A 27440-nucleotide genomic window follows, 5' to 3' on the forward strand; every position below is an offset into this window, starting at 1 on the left:
CACACATGATAGGACTTGTTGTCGGTTGAGATCATGATATGTTGTAATAGATTATGAATGTTGTAAATGGATATTATTTATGTATGTAATTCTAGATTGGAAAGGAATTAAACAATTAAGTAATGTGATTTGGTTATCTTCTGAGTGTATATGGATAGTATGAATAAATTGGAGGTTAATGGTATCATGGTATATGGATTTGTTTATGTGTTAACGATAGTTAAGTAATGGTGTTGAGATACCCTAGGGAATGATTGTTAGTGAGATGTATTGTTATTCCACTAGCATACTACATTCATTTGTTTATGATTATGAATTAGATGTGTATGTTTGGATGTTTGCTTAATGAATAATGGGATGAATATGTTGTATTGGTAGATGTTTTAAAAAAAAAATCTGTTAGTTTAGTTATTTTCTCTAGGGTATTTTTGTGGGCATTAGACACCTCTATTTCCAGGAAGAATGATGCAGTTGTTCAACATGATGCAGATAGACCTATTCTTGGCCCTTGATCTAGAACTCAAAGTTGGGACAAAGGTAAGACTGTTCAAGCCCAGGTTTTCTAGGATGTGCTAAATATCAATGAAAATATTATTAACAAGAATGCTGAAATTCTATAGGCTATTGGGTTGGGCGCCATACCCTTTTTTTGTCTTTTGTTTAGTTGGAGCTAGTTGTTGGTTATCTTTTGGCTCTTTAGGGTTGGTTGTCTCTTAGTGTCAAGAGTTTCAAGTCCTTTCAAAACCCATTTTACTCTAATCAAAAACATAAAAAATGGATAAGCTATATGAAAAATAATAGATAAAATGGAGTGATTGTTTTATATCTTAAAAATATATTTCAAAATAATTATTAAGTAATTAAAATAAAATCATATTATTAAAATAACATCACATTATAAAATCTTTTGGAAACTCATTTTCCTTCCTTGGTTTGAATGAATGTGTGTATTTATTTTATCTTTTAGATATTGATTCATATATGAGGTGTATTAAAAAGAAAGGAATGGTTTTACATAGAAACGTTGAATTAACATCTTACTTGCTGGAACTAGATTAGGATGTGGTAGGATGTGACCATTACCCTTGTAATAAAATATAGTGTAGTAATCCTTGTTGGCCCTATATTGTATCCTGGTTAATCAATATCTATGCTATTAGGGATTAAAGTTCATGAATGGAGAATGAAGTTATTGGATTGGGAATATGTGTATCTTATGTGATTGAATTGAAAATCATTCTTTAGACTTATGTGCAATCTTTTATCAAAAACGAGAAATGTTTACTTTTTAGAATTGAAGATTGGATATGTATGGATAATTGATGGTTAGGAGATTGTGTAACTAATATCTTGTGGTCATAAATGACAGGACTTGTTGTCAGTTGAGATCATGATATGTTGTAATAGATTATGAATGTTGTAAATGGATATTATTTATGTATGTAATTCTAGATTGGAAAGGAATTAAACAATTAAGTAATGCGATTTGGTTATCTTCTGAGTGTATATGGATAGTATGAATAAATTGGAGGTTAATGGTATCATGGTATATGGATTTGTTTATGTGTTAATGATAGTTAAGTAATGGTGTTGAGATACCCTAGGGAATGATTGTTAGTGAGATGTATTGTTATTCCACTAGCGTACTACGTTCATTTGTTTATGATTATGAATTAGATGTGTATGTTTGGATGTTTGCTTAATGAATAATGGGATGAATATGTTGTATTGGTAGATGTTTAAAAAAAAAAAATCTGTTAGTTTAGTTATTTTCTCTAGGGTATTTTGGTGGGCATTAGACCCCTCTATTTCCAGGAAGAATGATGTAGTTGTTCAACATGATGCAAATAGACCTATTCTTGGCCCTTCATCTACAACTCAAAGTTGGGACAAAGGTAAGACTGTTCAAGCCCAGGTTTTCTAGGATGTGCTAAATATCAATGAAAATATTATTAACAAGAATGTTGAAATTCTATAGGCTATTGGGTTGGGTCGCCATACCCTTTTTTTGTCTTTTGTTTAGTTGAAGCTAGTTGTTGGTTATCTTTTGGCTCTTTAAGGTTGGTTGTCTCTTATTGTCAAGAGTTTCAAGTCCTTTCAAAACCTGTTTTACTCTAATCAAAAACATAAAAAATGGATAAGCTATATGAAAAATAATAGATAAAATGGAGTGATTGTTTTATATCTTAAAAATATATTTCAAAATAATTATTAAGTAATTAAAATAAAATCATATTATTAAAATAACATCACATTATAAGATCTTTTGGAAACTCATTTTCCTTCCTTGGTTTGAATGAATGTGTGTATTTGTTTTATCTTTTAGATATTGATTCATATATGAGGCGTATTAAAAAGAAAGGAATGATTTTACATAGAAACATTGAATTAACATCTTACCTGCTGGAACTAGATTAGGATGTGGTAGGATGTGACCATTACCCTTGTAATAAAATATAGTGTAGTAATCCTTGTTTGCCCTATATTGTATCCTGGTTAATGAATATCTATGCTATTAGGGATTAAGGTTCATGAATGAAGAATGAAGTTATTGGATTGGGAATATGTGTATCTTATGTGATTGAAATGAAAATCATTCTTTAGACTTGTGTGCAATCTTCTATTAGAAAGGAGAAATGTTTACTTTTTAGAATTGAAGATTGGATATGCATGGATAATTGTTGGTTAGGAGATTGTGTAACTAATATCCTGTGGTCACACATGATAGGACTTGTTGTCGGTTGAGATCATGATATGTTGTAATAGATTATGAATGTTGTAAATGGATATTATTTATGTATGTAATTCTAGATTGGAAAGGAATTAAACAATTAAGTAATGTGATTTGGTTATCTTCTGAGTGTATATGGATAGTATGAATAAATTGGAGGTTAATGGTATCATGGTATATGGATTTGTTTATGTGTTAACGATAGTTAAGTAATGGTGTTGAGATACCCTAGGGAATGATTGTTAGTGAGATGTATTGTTATTCCACTAGCATACTACATTCATTTGTTTATGATTATGAATTAGATGTGTATGTTTGGATGTTTGCTTAATGAATAATGGGATGAATATGTTGTATTGGTAGATGTTTTAAAAAAAAAATCTGTTAGTTTAGTTATTTTCTCTAGGGTATTTTGGTGGGCATTAGACACCTCTATTTCCAGGAAGAATGATGCAGTTGTTCAACATGATGCAGATAGACCTATTCTTGGCCCTTGATCTAGAACTCAAAGTTGGGACAAAGGTAAGACTGTTCAAGCCCAGGTTTTCTAGGATGTGCTAAATATCAATGAAAATATTATTAACAAGAATGCTGAAATTCTATAGGCTATTGGGTTGGGCGCCATACCCTTTTTTTGTCTTTTGTTTAGTTGGAGCTAGTTGTTGGTTATCTTTTGGCTCTTTAGGGTTGGTTGTCTCTTAGTGTCAAGAGTTTCAAGTCCTTTCAAAACCCATTTTACTCTAATCAAAAACATAAAAAATGGATAAGCTATATGAAAAATAATAGATAAAATGGAGTGATTGTTTTATATCTTAAAAATATATTTCAAAATAATTATTAAGTAATTAAAATAAAATCATATTATTAAAATAACATCACATTATAAAATCTTTTGGAAACTCATTTTCCTTCCTTGGTTTGAATGAATGTGTGTATTTATTTTATCTTTTAGATATTGATTCATATATGAGGTGTATTAAAAAGAAAGGAATGATTTTACATAGAAACGTTGAATTAACATCTTACTTGCTGCAACTATAGATGCTAACAGACATTAATAATAACGTTTTATTGTCTATAAATGCAATATGTGTACATGTGAGACAGTGCTAATTGACAGAAAGCTACTGCTTCTCACTACAAACGATAGTGCTAAATGACAGAAAGAGAGCTATTGCTCCACTCAACAAACTTGAAAAGCATGTTCTGCTGCTCCTTAGGCTGCAAATTCTTTATTTATATATAGCGAGCGCACTTGAGCAGTGGCCTGGATCTCAGTCAGCGGTGAGCCACAAAACGTCCCCTTGGCGAGCGAGATGACAGATAGAAGCGGCACCAGGCTTCACGTTCAACACCTGGAATACCATGTTGTCAGGATTCCAGGAACTGGTTTTCGTGTGACAGATGGCTGCCGCCTCCACCGTGCTGCCATCTTCGCCCTTCACCCAAACTCTTGCGGTCCTCGTACCTTGCAGATCGTGGCAGAGATACACCGCATATGGATATTGTGAACTGTGGCAGTAATACACTGCCTTGTCTTCTTTGCTCTCGTATTTCACTCCCGTAATGGTATACTCCTGCCTTACAGATTTTGACGTCTTTGAAAAATTCGTCGCCAGCACAGTCAAGCGATTGCTTCCCAGCTTCGACGTGGTGAAATCAATCATGGCCTCCAACGATGTTGGGCAGAATTTGGTTTCGCCCTTCATAGCAGGACTTTCACAATCTTGTAAAGTCTCCTTCATAGCCAGGGCCGTGATGGAATCTGGCGCTATGTTGAGCTCCTTCAACGCTACGGAAAGCTTGTCGGAGGAGAAAGGGATTTCGTCTGCAACGGCGCGTGGAAGAAAATACTTCTGATGAGAATTGGGAATGCTTTCGTGCAGAAAGGTGAGAGGCACTTTGGTTCCGCCTACCAAATCTTTCTCCAGCAGAAGCATGCACAGCGATATGTCCCTTGGCATTTGCGTAATTGCAGCGTAATTGATGCCCGCGACGCACCTCCCAACTCCTTTTGCCTGTTTTTGCGTCCCAACTTTTCTCGGAGGCATCCCCACGTTCACCTTCACTCCTCCCTTGCCCACGTTCACCTCCACTTTCTCATCGTTGGCTGAGATGAGTTCCTTCAGAGCTTCTGGCATGGGTGTTGTGGGCAGCTTCTCGTGCCAGTACGCCATACTCGGAGTCCAAGAGACCCTTTCACCCTGCAAATGCGCCGCTCGGATAGCTGCTACTGACTGTCAATTCCAAACAACAAAAAACTCATAAGCAAGCTAGCAAAGAAAAATTGTTTAGATTCGAGTCAAATTAATTACAAACTATATGAACTTTCTTGAGAAAGCATACAATAAGAAGAATGAAACTAGTTAGAATTCCCATCTTGTAAAAGACACCAAGTTCAATGATTCAGACATACCAAGTGAGAGAGGACTTTGTCCATATAAATACTGAGCTTAAGACGAGGGAAGCCGCCATTGTGGATGCAGGCATACCATACATGCATATGCATGCCCATATCTCAAATCATTTCATCCTATTTGTATTGTGGGACATTTTGATATTATCTAGTTTTACTAAGATATTTCTATGCACTCTTACTTTTATTTGAGCTTTATTTATTAAAAAAAATATATTTATAGTTTTAGCAGCACGACTCTTTTGAAAAGATATATATATTTTTATAACTTTAAGATAGAAAATATTTTATTTTTTCCATAATGTTATTTTGAATAGTTATTAGTTGTATATTTTTTCAAATTATAAATAGACATGAGGTGGCATATGTGGAAGATATCAGATCAGATCGTATGCTACATTGGTTTACAGTGTCGACCAACTTTAGGCAACTTTAAAAATATCAACGTCCATATCAGCTGATGAAGCGGGAGCCACCTTATTGATAATCACGGGCTAGAATTCAGTAACATTATTTTCTCTCACTTGCAAAATTGAAAAGCAACGCTATCAAAGTAAAGTTATCAGATTAATCACAAATTACGTGAATTCTTTTTTCTGTTTTTTCGGTGATCTGAATTATTTTGTCAATTCAAAGGACAATACCCAAAGCAGAATTTGTGGTATTGTAAACACATAACAAATCATATAAAATTTCATTTCATTGAAAATATATAAGAACCATACAATTTTTGGCAAATTCTGTGAAAGAGAGTTGTGTGCCCTTGAATCCATCCCATTTGGGCAAACTCTATAAAAGAGAGTTGTATGCCTAGAATCTATCCAATTTGGGCAAACTCTGTAAAAGAGAGTTGTATGCCCGAGCCTGTACAATTTAGGCAATCTTGTGAAGGAGCGTATGCCTATAACTCTGTAACTCTATAACTCTCCAACTCCTTGCAATTGGATTCGAATTGGGCTTATTTATAAGCTTTCAAAGAAGCTGAACAACCACCACATTTTTGTCCTCATCAGAAGTTGAAAAGATTTAAGGAAGCAGACCATTTTGTTTGCGAAAAGTTTCCTAAGAAGACTGCATAAATACAGGTATGATTTGTCAGCAATTCTTAGTTGCAGAACGCTACCATTGTTTCTCTGTTTTTGTTAGTAAAAATTTTCATTATTTGTTTTTTAATTAAAACCCCTATTTTTTTTATTGCTCAACTTCATTGTTATTACTAATGTGGGTATTTTCCAAAATCGCTGATTATTGCCTGAGACTTTCATTCATTTATTTGTTCACTGACAGGGGTTTTAGAGAACAGTATCCAGACTTTTTTGCAGGAGCTTTGTTTACTGTGACTTAATTTGAAGAATTTTCATTTAGCTTCATTTTCATTTTCAAGACTTTTGGCTCTATGGCCAATGCATAGGCTAAGGCTACTGATATCCTTCTGCACAGACACTTTGTCCTCAATGTCGTTCTTGTGTTGAGAAAAATTCTCCTTACAAAATCATAGATTTCTCGCTTGAAACGAAGCAGAAGAGCGGAAATGTTTTTTTTTTTATATTCCGTTGTCCACAAAATTCGCCACAACAATGGCAGGAATTTGAGGTGTTTCTATAATGCATATGAATTTTTTTATCCAGCAAATCAATATCAGATTGGACATTTTTGTTGTCCACTTGCATTAGGGATCTTTATGAATTTTGAAAGCCGCGATTAAGAGGAATTTTTTTAGTCTGCACACCACTACAGGCTGGTCTCGTTACCCATTAACTACTCTTTGATCCCAACAAACAATTTCGAGGGGCAAACCATCCTCCCACCAAGTCAGCCATTCGCCTATCAAATATTTGTAGGGAAAATTCTATAATCCTATTCAATTTGACCCTTCCATTGGTGTGCACTTATAGGTTAAAGCTCGGGACTCTTTTTTGCAAATGTAGATAGAAATCTGCATAATACCAATTCCATTCTTATTTCCCTGCAACTGGTAGGGGTTTCACCTTCAAGGTTGTTTGTGCAGTTGCAACAAATAACTCAAGACAAAATTTGTGTGTATATTACAACCATTGCATTTCATGGCAGTTACAAAACCTGGGCATGCTCCATTTTTTCCGTTTGCATAATAGTATTACAGTATCAGCATGGCCTGTAGCCTTCTTACATTGCCTACTGGTGCACTAGGCCTATCCTATGCATTCCGTGTTTATTTTTCAAATTCATTTTGTACTGACATTTTGCATTTCTAATTGAATTTGAGGTCTTGTATCGAATATTGAATGAAGTATTCTTTAAATGAAACCCGTGTGAATTTGATAGTGATAATAGCTATCCTTGTTGAACGGAATCATAGGATTATAAATTTATAAATTTAAGCAGAATACAAGGACACTAGGGCTCATTGAGATTGAAGTTGTGTAATTATTTTGCAAGTGGGTATGATAAAAAAATCACAATGGAGTAAAGTGGATTCCTGAACCTTCCTCTTTTTCCTTTTTCCTTTTTCCAGTTGGCTAAAACTTGAGTGAGCATACATCTAGCTTTACCATTCATGGAGTTTGATAGGGATATTCAGTATTTTAATAGTTTTATTATGCAACGCTTTTTGAATGGATTCGGGGGCATATAAATTTTAGCAGAATATAGGGAAACTGGGGTTCACTTTCCTTGAAGTTGTGTTTTTTTTTTTTCTTTATTATTAGACAAGTGGGTTAGGTAAGAAACACCCAATAGAGAAAAATGGATTCCCAAACTCAGCTTTTCTTCTTTGTAAAGGATAATATTGTGATATGAATTGACAATATAAATGTGTTTTTGTCTGGCAGGGTATCCTTTGCACAACACAGTCTTACAAATTTCACATGCTTACTGCTCAAGGTAAGTAACTATTTCTTAAAGTTGTTTCTTTTGATTTGTTCTTCAAACATATATGACCAAAATATTAGGCTTTGTTTTTTTTTCATCTAGCCTAAGTAATAATTCACTGAGATGGAGTTTATTCATTTGTAAATCCTAGAGTTCTTGTATTCTGTAAGAGAGAGAGATTGTTGAACAAGTGTAGTGTAATTCTTTTAATTTTAATAAAGAAATAGATACAGTTTTTAAAGTGATATCTGAATAATAGTAAATTTCTCTATGTCTTTTGAAATTACCTTAAGGTCATATCTTTGCTTCTACCAGTGTTGATAAGTTAGAGAGATGTAGCTTTCCATGCTAATTTGATAGGTGATGTGACACTTCTGAGGTATCAATAACAGTACACAATAGTTTTCTCCCTCAAAGATAGTTCAATATTAATGTGAAGCTCTTCAACATTTAAAGTTGTTTGAAAACAATAACAATACACAATGGTTTGCTCTCTCAAAGATAGTTTAATATTAATGTGAAACTCTTCAACATTTAAAGATGCTTGAAGACAACTTAGGCTTCAGATAGCTCATCTTGTAGTGTACTCTAGTTCATTTCATGTCATGTTGCTTTCTTTGCCAAGTTAATTGGTTTAGATAAGAAACATTTTCTTATTTATCTTTTACCTTTTGCTAGGATTTTCACCAATTGAATGATTTCATTCAATCAAGAGCATTAGCATAATTTCAATGTTCTTTTCCAAATAAAAGATAAGATATTACATAGTTGTTAGACCATGTATCCCAAATTAGATTATTTTTGTTTTGTAAATAACTAGTTAATTGTCTTTCACAACAAACTTTTGATATTATGCTTAGTTTTTGTAAATCCAAATCTTTTGCACTATTCAGTTGCATTCAGAACCCGCATGGTATTACACACTACACTTTCCAAGCTGCCACTTTATACTAGTTTTGAAAACTAGTTCTTAGAACACCACAACCAGTTATCAGTTTTGTACCAAATATCAGTTGTAAATTGTTTTTAAAATCATATTATATATGTATTTTTTTAAAGAAAGATTCCTGCAAGCAGTAAAGTGAGAAAAGTTGTTACCTTTTCATATGTAGTATTATTTATTTTTATACATTTTTTACATGCTCAAAGTAACTTTATACTAGAAAATTGTTCTTAACCTTTGACGGTTCTCATGACAACTTATATTTGGATATGATTTCTTTTGTTGTCCACTAATACATGTCTGTAGCTTTCTGTGACACATCACTGCAACTAAAGTCAATAGCATTTTGTGCTATGCTTATTTATTTATTTATGCCTCAAAGACTATAAAGATAAATTTCAGTCCATGTTCACCTACACGCTATTTCAAGAGAATTAAAAATCTTTTCTTCTCATATTCATACGGTTTTTCTTATTTTGATGCCTTCAGTTTAACCCATCAATCTTAATCCACCTAAGCACAAAAAATACAGAGTTGAATAATCAAGATGTTAAGCTCTAAATCATGAGACAGTTTGAGCAATCTCAATTCGACTATGATTTTACAGCATAGTACTGATATTTCTTCATTTCCCATATTTCATTTTCTCCTAGTGCCCACAATCTCTACCTTTCCCTCACCAGATTTAGCATAAGGCAGGGACTCTAGCTGTATATCACAGCTCTTGTTTTTATTGATCTTTTGAATTTAATCTGGATAATGTTTAAAAACAATTATAGTACAACAGCAAAATTATGTGAGATATTATTTTTGATGGGGTTTGTGGTTGCAATGTGTATAGAGACGTTAGCAAGGAATTCATATGATTTTTTTTATTTTCTCTTTCCAATTAGAAGTATTAGTTCATATAACTTTTTCTTGTTTTCTCCTCTTTCCACATTACTTGTGTAGAGGGGTTAGCAAGGAATCCAATAAAATTCTTATTGTAAAAATTGTATGGTGAGGGTTGTGCTCTTTACTGAGACCCTATAGTAGTCAATCATTGGTCCAAAATTAGTGGGAAATAACTACTTCATTACCCTAATTTGAATCCAAACAATTTAAATACCATTATTCAATGTGTCAACTACTTTGTTAAATTAATAAAATTCAATAAGTAATTAAAAGACTAAAACTGAAAAAAAGAAAGAAAAGAAAAAAGAAAAAAGATAACAATAAAAAAATATAGACCATACATTGCAAGTTGTTAATTGAAGTTCACCCCTTGAGTGCTATGTCTCTATTTTTGCTTCAAATGTGCAACCGATCTATTAAAATTCCCTTGTTTAAACATAGGTATACTCTTGACAAAATCTATAAATACACTTTCCCATAAATGAGAAGGTATTGGAAGTGGCATGGGTAAACCTATTATTTTGTTACCGAGTTCACTTGTAGCACAAATGACACACCCATTTACATATTTTTACATAGTTTCATTCATTTGAGGAAAATAACAATAATGTTGCAACTAAGCTACTGCTTTACGTGCACCAAAATGACCAGAAATAAGAGAAGTATGTGCTTCTCTAGTTACATGTACTCTTTCATCCCTTGGACCACACAATTTACCAAGATCATATAGCAGTTTGTCATGAATGTGTAATCTAGAATTCTTATACTTGTGTACCATGGATTGGTGTTTCATATACATCCTTGAAATTTCCATCTCTAGCATACTATTCGATATAACTTTCATGAGCTAAAGAACTATGCTATAGGATAATACATGGATTAATATAAGGACTTTTTGTCGATGTTATAAATCATCAATTTGGATCAATTAAGGGAATCCTCCTAGATCAATCATCTCTTTGGTGTTACTCATAATTACCTCCTAGTTTCGTATTAGTTAAGTCACATATGTAGACTTCCAGCAGGGTTTTTTAGTCTCTTTATTGATACTTTTTTATTCCCTTTGTAATAACCATCCATCTCTGGAATATTTCAGCCATTTATTTATTTTTCTGCCAAGACCAGTTATCAATTTCTTCATTTAGTCATTCCAAGCTATTTTTGGACACCAAATTTCCTAAACTCTAGATTTTTAATTTATCCTAGTGTATTTATGTCATTTTCCATTTAAAAAGCTCCATATAGGTATTCAAGGCACAAAAAAATCCCTCTGTTTTTTGTTGCAACTCAATGTAGATAATGCAATGTGTTTAGGTAGATTTAAGGTTAGGGTTGTTGGAAATTGACACTATTGGTTAGGTTTCACTATGTTGTCATTGATGGAAACATTATTTTGGGTTCCGACTTCATATGGTGTACCGGCAAGCACTTTATAGACTCTACACCGGCACTAGCACCGACACCGACAGGATAAAAGATTTCTTTGGTCACCAGCAATGCAGATCGACATGGTATGGTAAAGGTCATCGGTATTAGAGGCCGACACATCTTGGATCCGGCATCAGCAACTTGTTTTAATGCTTATTCATTTATGTTATATGGCCAACATGTTAATATGATATTGTATATATCCTTGTAAGCCGACATAAGGCATAAATTTGTATAGGGTATATAGGGGAGATTGATTAGATCATTTTTAATAAGGATAGATATGTGGAAGTGATACATGGATATAATGTAATGTGAAATATATCATAGAGACTGTGTATGCGAGGAACTCATTGTAAGGGTTATTCTGGTACTGAGGTTTAGGGTTTTAACTGGAATAGACTGATCTTAAAACATAATTGTATTCTTGCATAGGAGATGCTATATTAAGCAGTTCATATTTCTCTAGATTGTTGTCTGGATTGTTATGTAGTCAGTGAGGCTCCTATTGTGATGAGCAGTGTGGTCTAGGTTGTAAGCCTTCTTGCAAGTGCAGGCCCATCATATATTTTAATATCTCTTCATATGGCCAATGAACTGATATTGTGGGTCACAAACCCCACCATGGTTTTTCCTCTTTGAGGTTTCCCATGTATAATAATGTGTGTTATGTTTCTCATTTATGTATTTCTCTTAATGGTTGCATTGCTTTTTTCAATTTTGTTTATATCGATATACCAATTGGTGAATGAATGTTTTGTTAAGGCTAAAATCTTATATTCTGGTATAACACTAATTCACCCAACCCTCTCAATGTTATTGGTTTCCAACAATTGGTATCAGAGCCTTGTGCGTCAAAGGAAGTTTGACAACTTGATAAAGATCCTGAAACCAGAACCATTGGATATGGATTTGGAGAAGTAGCTTAAGATGGCACTTGAAGATTATGATGCTGAAAGATTGAAGAACTTAAAGCAACAAGATGAGTTTAATTATGCTAAAGAATTTATTCTTGTCCTACAAGAGAGACTATCATCTGTTCAAGCTAGGAGAAAGGAACTTTTGCAAAATCAAGATGATGAAAATGCACTTAAGGAACAATGTCAGAAATTGAGTCAGGAGAACATGGTTATGAAGAATTAAATGCAAGCTATGACTATAAGGATGTCTAAGGAGACTGAGGATAGAAAGAAAAATGAAGAAGATCTTGTTGTATCCCTAAAGAACAAATTTGAAGAGTGTGGTAGGTTGACTCATCAAAATGAGATGTTGAGGTCTGATTTGGTACAATCCCATAGCAATGAGCAAGAAATTGAAAGACAAATGTCAATACTAAGAGATTATTTAACTACTACAATTGAGTAGAAAGAAAAATTCAAGATCAGCTCAGCATAGCTTGATGAGTTATCGAAGAGATAGAGGCGGATTGGAGATTCCACTGGACTTGGATTTGAGCAAGGATAGAATTACGGTACTACTAATGAAGATCAAAACCATAAGGCACTGATAAGGAAGTTCAATACTTATAAATTCACTGGTAGATTTTTTGTTTGCAATAGATTTGGTCACATGGCTAGGCAATGTAGAAACAGAGCAAATTAGAACCCTGATTCTGCTCCCTATAAATGTTCTAAATGAAATAAAATTGGTCATAAGATAAAAGATTCCAGAATGAATGTAAAATTCTATGCTTGTGGAAAATTTGGACATATGGCTAATAAGTGCAGTTCAAATTTCACCGGTTTTAGCAAGGTAATTCAAAAGAACAAGGTTACATGCTATGCATGCAATGAAATTGGACATATTGCTAAGTTTTATAGAAGCAAAAATCCATCGGTTAGAAATGTAGGATCAAATGATAAAGGAAAAGAGAAGGTTAGTGAAATCCGGCAAGATCACACTCAAAGATGGGTTAGAAAGATAGAAGAGCAATCATCAGATGGGATTGTCTCAGTTACCTATTTGATAGAAGAAGCTATTGCTGCACCGACAGTGAGCTCATCCAGTAACTAAGGCAAATGCTTTAGGGGTATGCAAATTTCATGGAAGATGTTCTAGATATTGGAGAGGATTATCCAACATTGATATGTTTAGAGTGAGATCCGGTATCTTTCACCAGTAGTCATTTATGTTAATGGAAGATTAGGGTTTTCTCGATGTATAAAATGCCGATTACACTTTATTATCAACCACCTAGCATTCAAAGCAATTTTAGAGCAATTCAGAGCAACTTAGTGCAATCAGAAGCTATTCAGAGGTGATTAGATTTATTCTTGAGCGATCACATCGACATCTGGAAGGATTTGTTGGAGGTTTTCACTGAGAGTGAACAAAAGGTATTTTTCTTGAATCATGGAATTGGGATCATCTTCTGCTCTTGTTTTCATTGCAAATCCAACTATAGGAGAATTTAAGGACCTCCTCAGGCCAATTTTCAAATTCTTTCCACATGTGGCTAACAAGGAAGATTCAGTTGGAGCATTTTCTCACGTCATGGAAGGAGTGCTATATGTGGAAGATGTTAGGGCCTACATTCATTGTCATATAGAAGACTTAGGAACTTCTAAGATCAAGGGGATGTATATGAATGAACTCATGGGAGAATTTGGTAAAATCAAACTAGCATATAAACACATCAAAGATCTAGGGTTCACAGATATTCTGGATATGCCAGAGTTTGAGGATAAGATTGTTAGATATGTAATAATTAGAGTACATGGGGAATTCATATGGCTGGACAGACCCTAGAAAATTACTAAGGAAGCCATCCGAGCAATTACGAGTTTGCCATCAATAGGGAAACATCCGGATAAGAAAGTATCAAATCAATTCGTAAGGAAGATCATCGGTGCCACATCAAGCAAGAGATCGATGAAGGTGAGCACCATCACCGACATTGACATCAAATTTGGCAATATGGTTGTAGACTACAAGGTAACTCAGTCTAATTGACTGAATTCAGTTTCCAGTTCATGCATTTTGGCTGCTTATAAGCTGATGAGAGAAAATATCAAGTTAGATCTTTGTGACTGGATGCTTGAGGAGTTATTGATCAATTTAGGGAAGATTAAAGGTGAGAAGAAGGGCACGTTCTAGTATGGAAATTTGTTAGTCTACTTAAAGTTATACTTTTTGAATGATACTCCCATTTCTGGAAGGAAGTAATGGGTTTTTGACATCTTGATAGGAAGAAAAATAAAGCAATCAATTGTTGCATTGGGAAGTCTTAGAGTTGATAAGGTATGGGGTTACTTCAAGGCTTTTTAGAAATCTATGAGGTCTAGAATAGGAATACCTAAGAAAATAGTAGAGAAATAATCTACCGACATTTGTTTCATCATGAAGAAGGATGTGACTCTCATGGAGGCAATCAAGCCCTGAAAGATTTGGATAGAGGAAACGGGCTATGAGGTAGATGCATTAATCATTGATGCCTATGCAAAAATTTTGATTGATGCTGCAAATTCTTTATTTATATATAGCGAGCGCACTTGAGCAGTGGCCTGGATCTCAGTCAGCTGTGATACCAAGTGAGAGAGGACTTTGTCCATATAAATACTGAGCTTAAGACGAGGGAAGCCACCATTGTGGATGCAGGCATACCATACATGCATATGCATGCCCATATCTCAAATCATTTCATCCTATTTGTATTGTGGGACATTTTGATATTATCTAGTTTTACTAAGATATTTCTATGCACTCTTACTTTTATTTGAGCTTTATTTATTAAAAAAAATATATTTATAGTTTTAGCAGCACGACTCTTTTGAAAAGATATATATAATTTTATAACTTTAAGATGGAAAAAATAATTTATAACTTTAAGATAGAAAATATTTAATTTTTTCCATAATGTTATTTTGAATAGTTATTAGTTGTATATTTTTTGAAATTATAAATAGACATGAGGTGGCATATCTGGAAGATATCAGATCAGATCGTATGCTACATTGGTTTATAGTGTCGACCAACTTTAGGCAACTTTAAAAATATCAACGTCCATATCAGCTGATGAAGCGGGAGCCACCTTATTGATAATCACGGGCTAGAATTCAGTAACATTATTGTCTCACACTTGCAAAACTGAAAAGCAACGCTATCAAAGTAAAGTTATCAGATTAATCATAAATTACGTGAATTCTTTTTTCTGTTTTTTCCGTGATTTGAATTATTTTGTCAATTCAAAGGACAATACCCAAAGCAGAATTTGTGGTATTGTAAACACAACAAATCATATAAAATTTCATTTCATTGAAAATATATAAGAATCATACAATTTTTGGCAAACTCTGTGAAAGAGAGTTGTGTGCCCTTGAATCCATCCCATTTGGGCAAACTCTATAAAAGAGAGTTGTATGCCTAGAATCTATCCAATTTGGGCAAACTCTGTAAAAGAGAGTTGTATGCCCGAGCCTCTACAATTTAAGAAATCTTGTGAAGGAGCGTATGCCTATAACTCTGTAACTCTATAACTCTCCAACTCCTTGCAATTGGATTCGAATTAGGCTTATTTAGAAGCTTTCAAAGAAGCTGAACAACCACCACATTTTTGTCCTCATCGGAAGTCGAAAAGACAATCCAATATTGAAAGGTTATTACATTTATATGAAGACAAAAATTAATTAAAAATTAAAATATTTAATACTCGGACTTATTTCTAATCCCCATGACCATCTTGTGAAAGACAGTCAGTCCCACCGACAAGATGTTGTAGTGATTTAGAGATACAGAAGTAAACGTGAGAGTCATAAAAGGACGATATAATGTCAGGGCGTACGTGTCCATAGTCATTGGGAATATAGATTTCTTATGTGATATTTAAATAATCATCAAACAGTTTTATAGTAAATGGCTGGTTGTGGCAACACTCTATTTAAATAATCATAGTTTTATAGTAATTTTCATATTATTTTATCTTATTTTTATTGATCGTTTGAATTTAATCTGGATAATGTTTAAAAACAATTATAGTACAGTAGCAAAATTATGTGATATATTCTTTTTGATGGGGTTTGTGGTTGCAATGTGTATAGAGAGGTTAGCAAGGAATTCATATGATTTTTTTTCTTTTCTTCTCTTTCCAATTAGAAGTATTAGTCCATATAACCTTTTCTTATTTTTCCCTCACTTCTCATTAGATGAGTTCATACAACTTTTTCTTGTTTTCTCCTCTTTCCACATAACTTGTGTAGAGGGGTTAGCAAGGAATCCAATAAACTTCTTATTGTAAAAAATGTATGGTGAGGGTTGTGCTCTTTACAGAGACCCTATAGTAGTCAATCATTGATCTCAAATTAGTGGGAAATAACTACTTCTTACCCTAATTTGAATCCAAACAATTTAAATACCATTATTCAATGTGTCAACTACTTTGTTAAATTAATAAAATTCAGTAAGTAATTAAAAGACTAAAGCTGAAAAAAAAAAAAAAGAAAAAGAAAAAAGAGAACAATAAAAAAATATAGACCATACATTGCAAGTTGTTAATGAAGTTCACCCCTTGAGTGCTACGTCTCTATTTTTGCTTCAAATGTGCAACCGATCTATTAAAATTCCCTTATTTAAACATAGGTATACTCTTGACAAGATCTATAAATACGCTTTCCCATAAATGAGAAGGTACTAGAAGTGGCATGGGCAAACCTATTATTTTTTTACCAAAATTACCAGAAATAAGAGAAGTATGTGCTTCTCTAGTTACATGTACTCTTTCATCCCTTGGACCACACAATTTACCAAGATGATATAGTAGTTTGTCATGAACATGTAATCTAGAATTCTTATACTTGTGTACCATGGATTAGTGTTTCATATACATCCTTGAAATTTCCATCTCTAGCATACTATTCGATATAACTTTCATGAGCTAAAGACCTATGCTATAGGATAATGCATGCATTAATATAAGCAATTTTTGTCAATTTGGATCAATTATGGGAATCCTCCTAGATCAATCATCTCTTTGGTGTTACTCATAATTACCTCCTAGTTTTGTATTAGTTTAGTCACTTATGTAGACTTCCACCTGGGTTTTTTAGTCTCTTTATTCATATTTTTTTTATTCCCTTTGTAATAACCATCCATCTCTGGAATATTTCAGCCATTTCTTTAGTTTTCTCCCAAGACTAGTTATCAATTTCTTCATTTAGTCATTCCAAGTTATTTTTGGACACCAAATTTTCTAAACTCTAGATTTTACATTTATCCTGGTGTATTTATGTCATTTTCCATTTAAAAGCTCCATATGGGTATTCAATTCACAAAAAAATCCTTTAATTTTTTGTTGCAACTCAATGTAGATAATGCAATGTGTTCAGGTAGATTTAAGGTTAGGGTCAAGGTTACATTATAGTTAGTGTCCACATTGAATTAAGTTAGGGTAATGGTTATATTAGGGTTACAAATTAATTAAGAGAAATATTCAATTTTAGATTAAATTAGGTTTAGGGTTGGGTTTTAATTGGGGTTATAGCTATAATTAGGGTTAACATTAGAATTGCGGTTAATGTTAGAATAAAGATTATATATCAAGTTATAATTATGGTTATGGTCAATATTAGAACTAGGGTTAGGGATAGGGCAAGGTCAAGTTTGAGATTAGGTTGAGTTTTTAATTAAGATTAAGGTATGAGTTCTTAAGTTCAATAAGAGTTAGGATTGAGGTTAGGTTAGGTTAGGATTCTTTTAGGCTTAGGGTTAGGGTTCAAGTTCAATGAGGGTTAGGGTTAGAGTTCAAGTTCAATGAGAGTAATATATATAGCAAGCGTAGTTGAATAGTTATATGGATCTCAAGTGGCTCTGAGCCACAAAACATTGCCTTGTAGAGACTAATGGAAGATATAAGTGACATATAATTGTTTATTAAAATATTTCTATGGATGTAGGCATAACACATGCATGTTAATATTTCAAATTACATTATTTTATTTTTGTCTTTATCTTATTTTTATTGTGGGATATTTTGATATTTTTGGTCAATATCTACTATCACATTATTTTCTTTCTATCTTCATTTTATTTTAATCATGGGAATTTGATATTTTTAAAACACACATACTAATGTACTTTATAAAGATATTTCTATGGATGCATGCATAGCATACATGCATGTGAATGTCAATATCTCAAATTACATTATTTTCTATCTCTCCATCATATTTTTACTGTGTAACATTTTGATATTTTTTAGATATGTAGTAATGTATATTAGTAAGATATATTTGTGTTCTATTAATTTTATTTAAGATTTATTTAATTATTAATTTTTAAAAAAGATATGTGTAGTTTAGTAGCTTGATTCTTTTAAAAAGATGTGTAATTTTATATGTTTAAAATATAATTTTCTTCCATAAGATTATTTTGTATAGTTTTCTGTTATTTTATATATTTTTAAAATATATCATTTATTTATTTTTTAAATAAAATTATTTAATATTAATACATGCATTTTAAAAAAAATGTTTTATATTGAATGCAAAATTCGATAAACTTTCTTTGTAATTCCCATAATTCATATGGCTAAAATGAAAAAGAAAAGACTAGTTGTATTATTTTTTCTTACAGAACAAACAGGTTTTGAAGGGACTCAAAACGCTTTAACAAAGATCTACAACAAGTAGCTGGATAAAGATATACCCATTTTAAAATAGAAACCCAAAGTCAACAAAAAGTGAAAACCTAGCAAAAAGACAGCAAAGAGGAAGAAACTAATACAAAATTTTTAGGGCCTTCGCATCCTTTGTTTCCAGTTGAGTCATATTTAGAGCAATTTTCTTGAGTTCCTAAATTTTTTGGTTTGCAAATTTCTTCTTCAAGTTGGCTTTGGTTCTTTTGGATGGCCCAACCATTTCCTCCTATTTTTTATCTATGGAATCCACATCCAAGGTAGCTGCTTCTTGATGGATAGTTTCTAGTTTCCCTACCATGGTATTTACACTTTCAACAAAACTCTTCACCACCTTGTGTCTACATGTAACCAGAGAGATAAGGTTCCCATTGACTTTCTAAAATTTATTCTCCATCTGACTCAGTCTGCCTTCATATTCTTTCTTGAGTTTATCTTTGAGAAAAGATATTTTTCTATCATAATCTCTCTTTATATCACTTACAGTGCTCATCGTTTTCTGCACATAGTCCACAATTGATTTTCTCTAGTCCACCATCCACTATTTTACACCTTGATTTTCTTGTTTCCTATTGACTGCCTGAAGTTTGATATTGATGCCATTGATCTCATGGAAAGCCCATTTAAACATCCTAAAATTATCCACAATTGAATCATGGGTAATGGCCAAGACATCATCTGGGTTCTTTCTATCCAAGATAAGAAAAGACAAATTTGTATTTAGATCATTTGAGAAGGGGGTCTATCACTCCTAATGGGTGCAAAAATGGACTTATTCGGGATAGAATTGTAGGAGGGAAGTGATTCAGAATTAAAAGTGGACACAAGGGATGCTTTGACTCTCTTAAATTTGTGACCAATCTTCAAGGAAGAGTTTGGCTCAGAGGAAGACTAGTTGTATTGTTTACTCATTATAATATCATATTTACAATCAATATGGATCGACCAACTTGATATAGAACTACAATATAATACTAGAGACACACATTATTACTTTAATGAATTCAATCAAATGAGATGAGAAGGACGACTAATTTAATAAATTATTTACTAAATGACCCTGAAACACTGTTTTTGGAAATAACTACAACTGATTCTTAATATAACTAATATTTTTGAAAAGCTATCTATTTGTAATTCAAATTCTACATTTAGGATATGAAACTAAATTAATGAGGAAATCTTATTGAGTCTTCTAATCAAATATTAAAATCAATGAAATTAGATGCATGGATATTTATTTATAAATTATATACTAGATAATATACAAATTAAATGAAATATCTTATATAAATTATATTAGAAGCTCAGTCTAAAATAATAGCATTATTTTTTAATATGTTGGTGTGAATGGAGTGTTATCTAATCAACTCATCACCTAGGTTCTATTGACACTAATTGTGTAAGTTTACTTAGGATACCCACAAGATACTTATCACTTAAAGTCTCAAGTCATAATCTGATTACGACACATGTCATAATATTAGATAATATTATGTTTCATTTTGGTCTATATAACACATTGGCTCTTAATGTAACTGAAACACTATTTTTTGAAATAACTACAACTGATTCTCAATATACCTAATATTTTTGAAAAGGTATCTATTTGTAGTTCAAATTCTACATTTAAGATATGAAATTAAATTAATGAGGGAATCTTATTGAGTCTTCTAATCAAATATTAAAATCAATGAATTTAGATGTATGAATATTTATTTATAAATTATATACTAGATAATATACAAATTAAATGAAATATCTTATATAAATTATATTAGGAGTTAAGTCTAAAATAATAGTAATAGTTTTAAATATGTTGGTGTGAATGGAGTGTTATGTAATCAACTCATCGCCTAGGTTCTATTGACAGTAATTGTGTAAGTTTACTTAGGATACACATAAGATACTTATCACTTAAAGTCTGAAGTCACAATCTGATTACGACACATGTCATAATACTAGATAATCTTATGTTTCATTTTGGTCTATATAACTCATTGGCTCTTAATGAAATTTTATTTCATTATAATTCATTATCATTGTATACTTGCGTCTTGTGATAGATACTCTTATTCTCTCACATTTGATCTCTTGTATATTTTCATTGGAGCTCTTAAATCATGGATGGTTACATATTTAGCAAAATCTTGCATGGTATAAAGCATTCCATAAAAACTCATTCATGATACTAAATCTTGTGGGATTACTTCTTGATAGTATAAGATCTCCACTTTTTATCACGCGATGTCTTGAAAAATTAAGAAAACTTGATAATAATACTAGATCCTATGGGGATCTTTGTGAATTTGTACTATAGGTTCACTTTAGATAATGTTAATGTAAATCTACTATCATCATTGAGTTCAAAGGTCTAATGTCCCAAAATATTAGATTAAAATGTTACAAAATGTAATGCTCCAAAATATAAGATTAAAATGTATGACTTTTTTTCGATAAAACTCGAATAATTTAAATAATTTAAATAATTCTTGTAGGGTATAATATTTATTTAAAGAATAAAACACTCCCAAATTAAACATTGATTTACATCAATCTAGTCATAATTTCAAATAATTGAATTAAGATAGATAATAGCAAATAATAAAAAATATAAAAAAAATTAACAGAATGAAATCAAGAAATTGACACCCTCAAATTCTATTAATATTCATATTTATGGACTTAATTCAGCTATCATATATATATGGCATGATATTATTGCGACAAGTATCACTCTAGTGTCCAAACCATCCAAGTATTAAACTTATTTGGTACCCATTTGATAATTTTTTTATTTTCTTTTGTTTTCCTTACCTCTTCATTTCTTAATTTCTCGGGGTGAGCTTGGCCAATAAAGAAAACTATAATATGGATAAATTCAATCCAAAGTTTATTTCTTTTATTTTACATACTATGAAACAATGAAAGTTAAATGAAGCTATATTTTAAGAAATTTTCAAGTACTCTCATAGATATATGATAAGATTTTCAAATCTTTTCTATAATTTCTTTCTCAATTTATATTGTGCTTATCATACCAAACTTAAGGATTTGTTCTATAAGTTCATGGCGGTCTATTAGAGTGGTTTTGTTAGAGAAATTTTTGGTTGACAATATAGATAGATTAGTGTTAAACTCTTGGAGCATGTGTTAACCCCTAAGGAATTTTTGGCATTAGTGTCAAATGGTTGATATTTCCTTGACATTTGAAGCATTGACATTTTATGCTTGCCGTTGAAAACTTGTGCATATATGGTTGTGACTAAGTCACTAGGTGATGGCTAAGTGGTTAAGCCACCTAAGTGACTACCTGAAACATGTTATGATGTTTATTCACCGCACTGACAAGGACATACCAGGCATATTGGTTTGTTTTATTATTTCCCACTGAAATACTTGGTGAGTAGGACATGACATATCATCGGCATTTTGTAGAGGCATATTATATGGTTTCAAAGCTTAGCTTTGTAAAATCTTTATTTTTGTTTTGAAAGCCTTTAAGATCGAAGTAGGGCACACACATGGAATTCAAGTTTTTGTTCTCAACCAAGGAAGTTGCAATAAGTGTGCATGACAGTTTTTCATGGGCAATGCATGATAGTTTGACTAGGAAAAACATGGAAATGATAGGAAGTTTGAAGACGTCTTTAGGTGTTTTCATTCCAAAACCCATATTTTGTGTTTGTTAATCTCTTTCCAGCATTTAGTAATGTTATTGTTTGAATTCAAACTGTTTGAGCAAAATTGTTATTTTCTGTTGCTTGAGTTATGAAAGTGATTAAGGGGAGTTTGATTTGTGTAGACACTTAAATTAATTATTTGCATTAATTAATTTAATTCTCTCTCACATGATTAATTTATTTAATTTTGTTAATCCTTATTATTTCTCAGTATTGAATAAATTTAATTTAATTAATATTGTCACTATAGTCCAATAATTAATTTATCAAATAAATTAATTATTTCCCTATTCTTCTAAAGTCCCTCCAATAATTATTTCCTCTAAACCCACTCAGTTAATTAATTTTAATTAATTAATCTAGTCATGTGATTCCTACAAATCACTTTTTCCTAATCCCACTTAGCCTAATTAATTCTTCTAGAATCTTTCATAATCCCACATATTATTATTCTTCTATTTTAAATTCCCTGCTCATGTCACATCAACATTGAGCCTCTCAAAGAAATTCAAATTTATTTGAATCCCTCTATGCATCCTCATTTTTAAATTTCAAATTCTTTTCCCCCCTTATTATTATTCTTCAATTTTAAATTCCCCACTCATTTCACATCAACATTGAGCCTCTCAAAGAAATTCAAATTTATTTGAATCCCCCTATGCATCCTCATTTTGCAATTTCAAATTTCTTTCCCCCCTTTTCCCCAAGGAATTTTATATTCTTTTTTATTCCTTCAAGGTATCCTTGATTGATGCCAACTACTTCAAACCAATCCTAGCCCTTCATCATCTTTTGATCTCCACCCTCCATTTAAAATTTGAAAATCTATAAATGGAGGCCACTTCTCTCATTTTAACCATCTCTTTATATTCTATCCTTATACTGTCAATTTTTATCTTTCAATCATAAATATAGCAATCTTCATTAGGAAGACATTGTATTGCTTTACTGTTAAAATGAAATGATTCTATGAAGGACTCATCACAAGCTTTTAAACATAAAGAATCATTTTCATTAACTTCATGTATAAGATTGAAAGCTTCATACTCTGGTTGCATGTAAATCTGAAAATTTTCATCCTTTGTATTTTTTGGAACAAGATAACTTTCCATACTATTAAAACTAAAAGTTTCTATTTCTAGGTAATAGAAAGACCTCAAAAAACCTTTTTCATTCAATCTCGTAGGTTCTCTAATGTTGTCTTGATTATTCTCACTTACCATTGTTTGACTTGCATGAGACTGAACCGTTTCTTGCTGAACTTCTTGCTCATTCATGACAAGGTAGTTGTAGGAGAGAGATGAAACTGAGATGAATGGAGCCTCATCATCATAAAATTTTAATTCTTCTTTCAATTGGGATACCTTTTATTATATTCTTGCAACAACCTTGTCTTTTCTTTTAGCTCTTTGAGCTTGTGAAATCTAACAAAAAGACTTCTCCATAAAAGAGAAGATACATGATCGTCTGTTATACTTAGTTTGGTTTTTACAACATGAGAAATTATTTCTTTGTAGTGATCCCAAAAGTCATGCAACACTTTATCATCCATCTCAAGAATTTACAAGCTGGTGGGACTTGGTCTTTTCCCCAATCTTGCAGCCTTTTGATTTTGCATGATGATTTAATAGAGTCGCCAATCCTACACACACAGAGATAAATCTAAAAATCTAGGGAAACCAAATGCACTAATCTTTGATTCTGAGTCCCCAACAGAGTTGCCAAAAATCTATTGGTAAATAGATTTGTCCCTTTCCTGAAATTTATTTGTTTTCTTTGAACAAAATTATAACTCTTGTATGCCCCTTTATGAAAGGAAACAAATTACCAACAATTGGATGAATTAATTAAAATCCAACCTCTGCATTAGAGGGAAGCTCTTCGTATGATTTGCAATGAATTTAATACAAAATTAAATGTTGACACTTTTTACCAGAAAGCATGGAAAGGCTTTAGCATTCATCCATCAACACAAAACAATGCCTTCAAACTGAAACAAATATAATATTCTGAAGATTAAATAGGAGCTCACTAACTCTAATTCAAACACACGTTCACTTTATAAATTTAGAGCATAGAAAATGCACAGCAGTATTGATGTCTAATCAATACTCTCTCATGCCTCACAGGACAAGGGGGATCAACATAACTCAATACACAATAAATCTGCTAACAATTAATAGTAACCATGAATTCAAAAAAAAACATAGAAATAATTGATCATAAAATGATATCATACCCATAGTAGATTTCTCAAGAAATATTGCTAATCTTTAAACACACAAATTCAAAGACTGCACACCATAACATTTTATTGATAATCATCGATTCCAGTTTAAAGCAATTCATAGAAAAACAAAATGGATATTGTCTGTTGCTCGAAAAATCATAGTTTTTCTAGCCCCTTTCTTTTCTTTTTCCCCCATATATATAGTCTCTCTTGTTTTTAAGAGACTTTCAGTTATCAATAACTAATTCCTAGAAATATTATTAATTAATCTTTTCTTTAATCTTTTATCCACTTCCAAATAACTTTTTTTAAAAAAAATCTTCAAATCTTTTATCTCAGAATTTTTATAGACCCATACTTAGAGATAAATAACTTTTTAACGTGATAATATTTGTCCGATCACGCCAGTGAGAATTTAGAAAACTAGGTTTTCTAAAACATATTAAAAATACAGCGCGATCCAGCAGTTGAGTTGACAGTTATGCCCCCCGCACTGAGATTGATTTTTTCTCTCTCAGAAAATTCATGGTTATAGATTACATTGAAAATTATAAACATTAGACATGCCAATGTTATTGGATTATTGAACTCGCTGAAATCACTCTGAACCTGCATCTGATGAATTTGAACTCTGAATTTGAACCTCCAAAATTGAACCTTGAACCTTGAACCTGCACGCTTGAACCTGCGCACTTGAACCTTTGAACCTTGAAGAAAAGAAGGTTCAAAGTTCAAGTTCAAAGACCAAAAATTACAATGAACCCAAAATTTGAACTTTGAACCTTTTTTACTTGTGCGCTTGAACCTATGGGCTTGAACCAAAAAGGTTCAAAGTTCAAGTTCAATGAACAAAAATTATGAAACCCGCTTCAGTTGAATTTGAACTTTGAACTTGAACCCGAACTTTGAACTTTTTGAAAAGGTTCAAGGTTCAAGTTCAATGGCAATTGTTCTTTTGGGTTTCCATAGGAAAACCTCCATAACTTTTTACTGAGTGCTCTGTTTCTTATGAAATTTTAACTATAGAATAAATGGGCCTAGTACAGCATAACCTAGAAATAATTTTTTCATAGGACATATAAGACTTGAGATTTAATTGTTTGCGTATATGGGTAACCAAAAAATAAAACAATTAAAATCTCCCAGCCAACATGGAGTTTGGCCATAAAAACTTCAGCATTAAAACATTAACAATAACTAATTTTTAGTTGATTATGAGGCTCTAGGAACAAGCAAAAATATAGGGTAAAAAATGAAAAAAGGCATAACCTTTGCATATTAACTCGGATTTTTTATTTTCTAAAAGTGTTGGAAAGATGATTCAGAGATCTAATCTATGGTTTAAACCATTTTTTCAAGATTTTTCTTCAAAAATTAGTTGAACACGTCCAAATTTGACCTTTCCTTTGAGAATTTTTGAGAATTTTTTTTTTTGAAATTTATCAAAAAGTCATAAGGAGTTCACTTTTGAAAGTATGGTTTTTTTTAGATAATCAGTTTGGTGTGTTTTAATCACATTTTCAAAATGGGATTAAAATGAACTCTACACATTTGGATTTCGAATTAAAAAGAGCAAGTGTAGTTTAAACCCAAGACCCACTTATGTATGCTCTCCTCTCGCATCCTAGTGTCGAAGTTGAGTACACTTGAAATAAGTGATCTTGTTTTCATTTTTTATTTTGTATCATTTCATTGTGTTTTTTCATATTAAGTCAAAAAATCCAAAAAGAAATCATAAAACCTAAAAAAGACATAAAATTGAAAAAAAAAAAAAATTCAAAAAATCAAAAAATCATAAAAATCAAAACATTTCAAAAGCCAAAAAAAAAGTGCATTACCCGAGACTACTAACCTATCTTCTATAGGACATCGGCCCAAGATTCCACTCGTCAAAGATTTCATTGATCCAACTTTGAGGCTACTAACATGTTTGTTTTGTAGGTTGCCTAAGAAAATTTGACCAAATGTTGTATTTTCTTAATCATTTTTCTAGGCACTTACTTCCAATTAGGGGTAAAAGATCAAGTGCTTGATTGTGTTTGGGGAAAGTGTAGAGGTAGGAGAGTATACTCTTGTCTATATAGAAAATCAGAAATATAGACCCCAGAATCTTTTTAAGTTTGTTGTGTGCATACCTTCCTAATTTGTTTGACACATTCACATAGGCATTGGTGAGAGTTGAATGACCCAAGTGAGTATGACTAAAACCCAAGCATTCCAATTCACTATAATAAATAAGCCTCTTGGGATGAAAATTCTGGAGGATAGAGCTATTTTAGAGTTCACTCTCATATCGTGCATTCTGTACGGCCTTTTGGCCTCGATCATGCTTACATGACTACATTTTTCTCAGTACTTTGTAAGGCTATAGGCCTTAATCACACTTGGGTGACTACAAGGAGTAGTCTTCAAACAAAAAATCCTTACTAATAGCCTCAGGATTAGAAGCCACCCAGTTCACCTTTAAAAGGTGGATAATCTTTTTGCAAGGGGGATAGTAACTCCCCCAAGAGACTTGCCATTTTGTGCTCCCATTAGTGTTTGGAGTTGGCTAATACAATATTGAGAATCCATTGCGTGAGACTTAGTGGTCATATTCTGATTAGCTATTGGGTGTGTACCTGAGTCAACAAGAAAA

General features: G+C 32.2%; 1 protein-coding gene across 1 annotated transcript; it reads right to left on the reverse strand.

Moving 5' to 3' along the window:
* Positions 1-4005: 4005 nt before the first annotated feature.
* Positions 4006-5206, reverse strand: LOC131860453 (BURP domain-containing protein 3-like). The gene is made up of 2 exons (XM_059214855.1): positions 5180-5206; positions 4006-4968 (listed from the first exon to the last, which is right to left on the reverse strand). The coding sequence occupies exons 1-2, from the start codon at positions 5204-5206 to the stop codon at positions 4006-4008; spliced, it is 990 nt and encodes a 329-aa protein (XP_059070838.1).
* Positions 5207-27440: the final 22234 nt, after the last annotated feature.

The sequence above is a fragment of the Cryptomeria japonica genome, unplaced genomic scaffold (assembly GCF_030272615.1).
Source record: "Cryptomeria japonica unplaced genomic scaffold, Sugi_1.0 HiC_scaffold_12, whole genome shotgun sequence".
Classification (NCBI taxonomy): Eukaryota; Viridiplantae; Streptophyta; class Pinopsida; order Cupressales; family Cupressaceae; genus Cryptomeria; species Cryptomeria japonica.

Coding starts and splice junctions, on each gene's coding strand:
- LOC131860453 (XM_059214855.1), bottom strand. CDS start 5,206: ATGGCGGCTTCCCTCGTCTTAAGCTCA. Junction 4,969..5,179: donor CTTCCCTCGTCTTAAGCTCA/GTATTTATATGG, acceptor TGGAATTGACAG/TCAGTAGCAGCTATCCGAGC.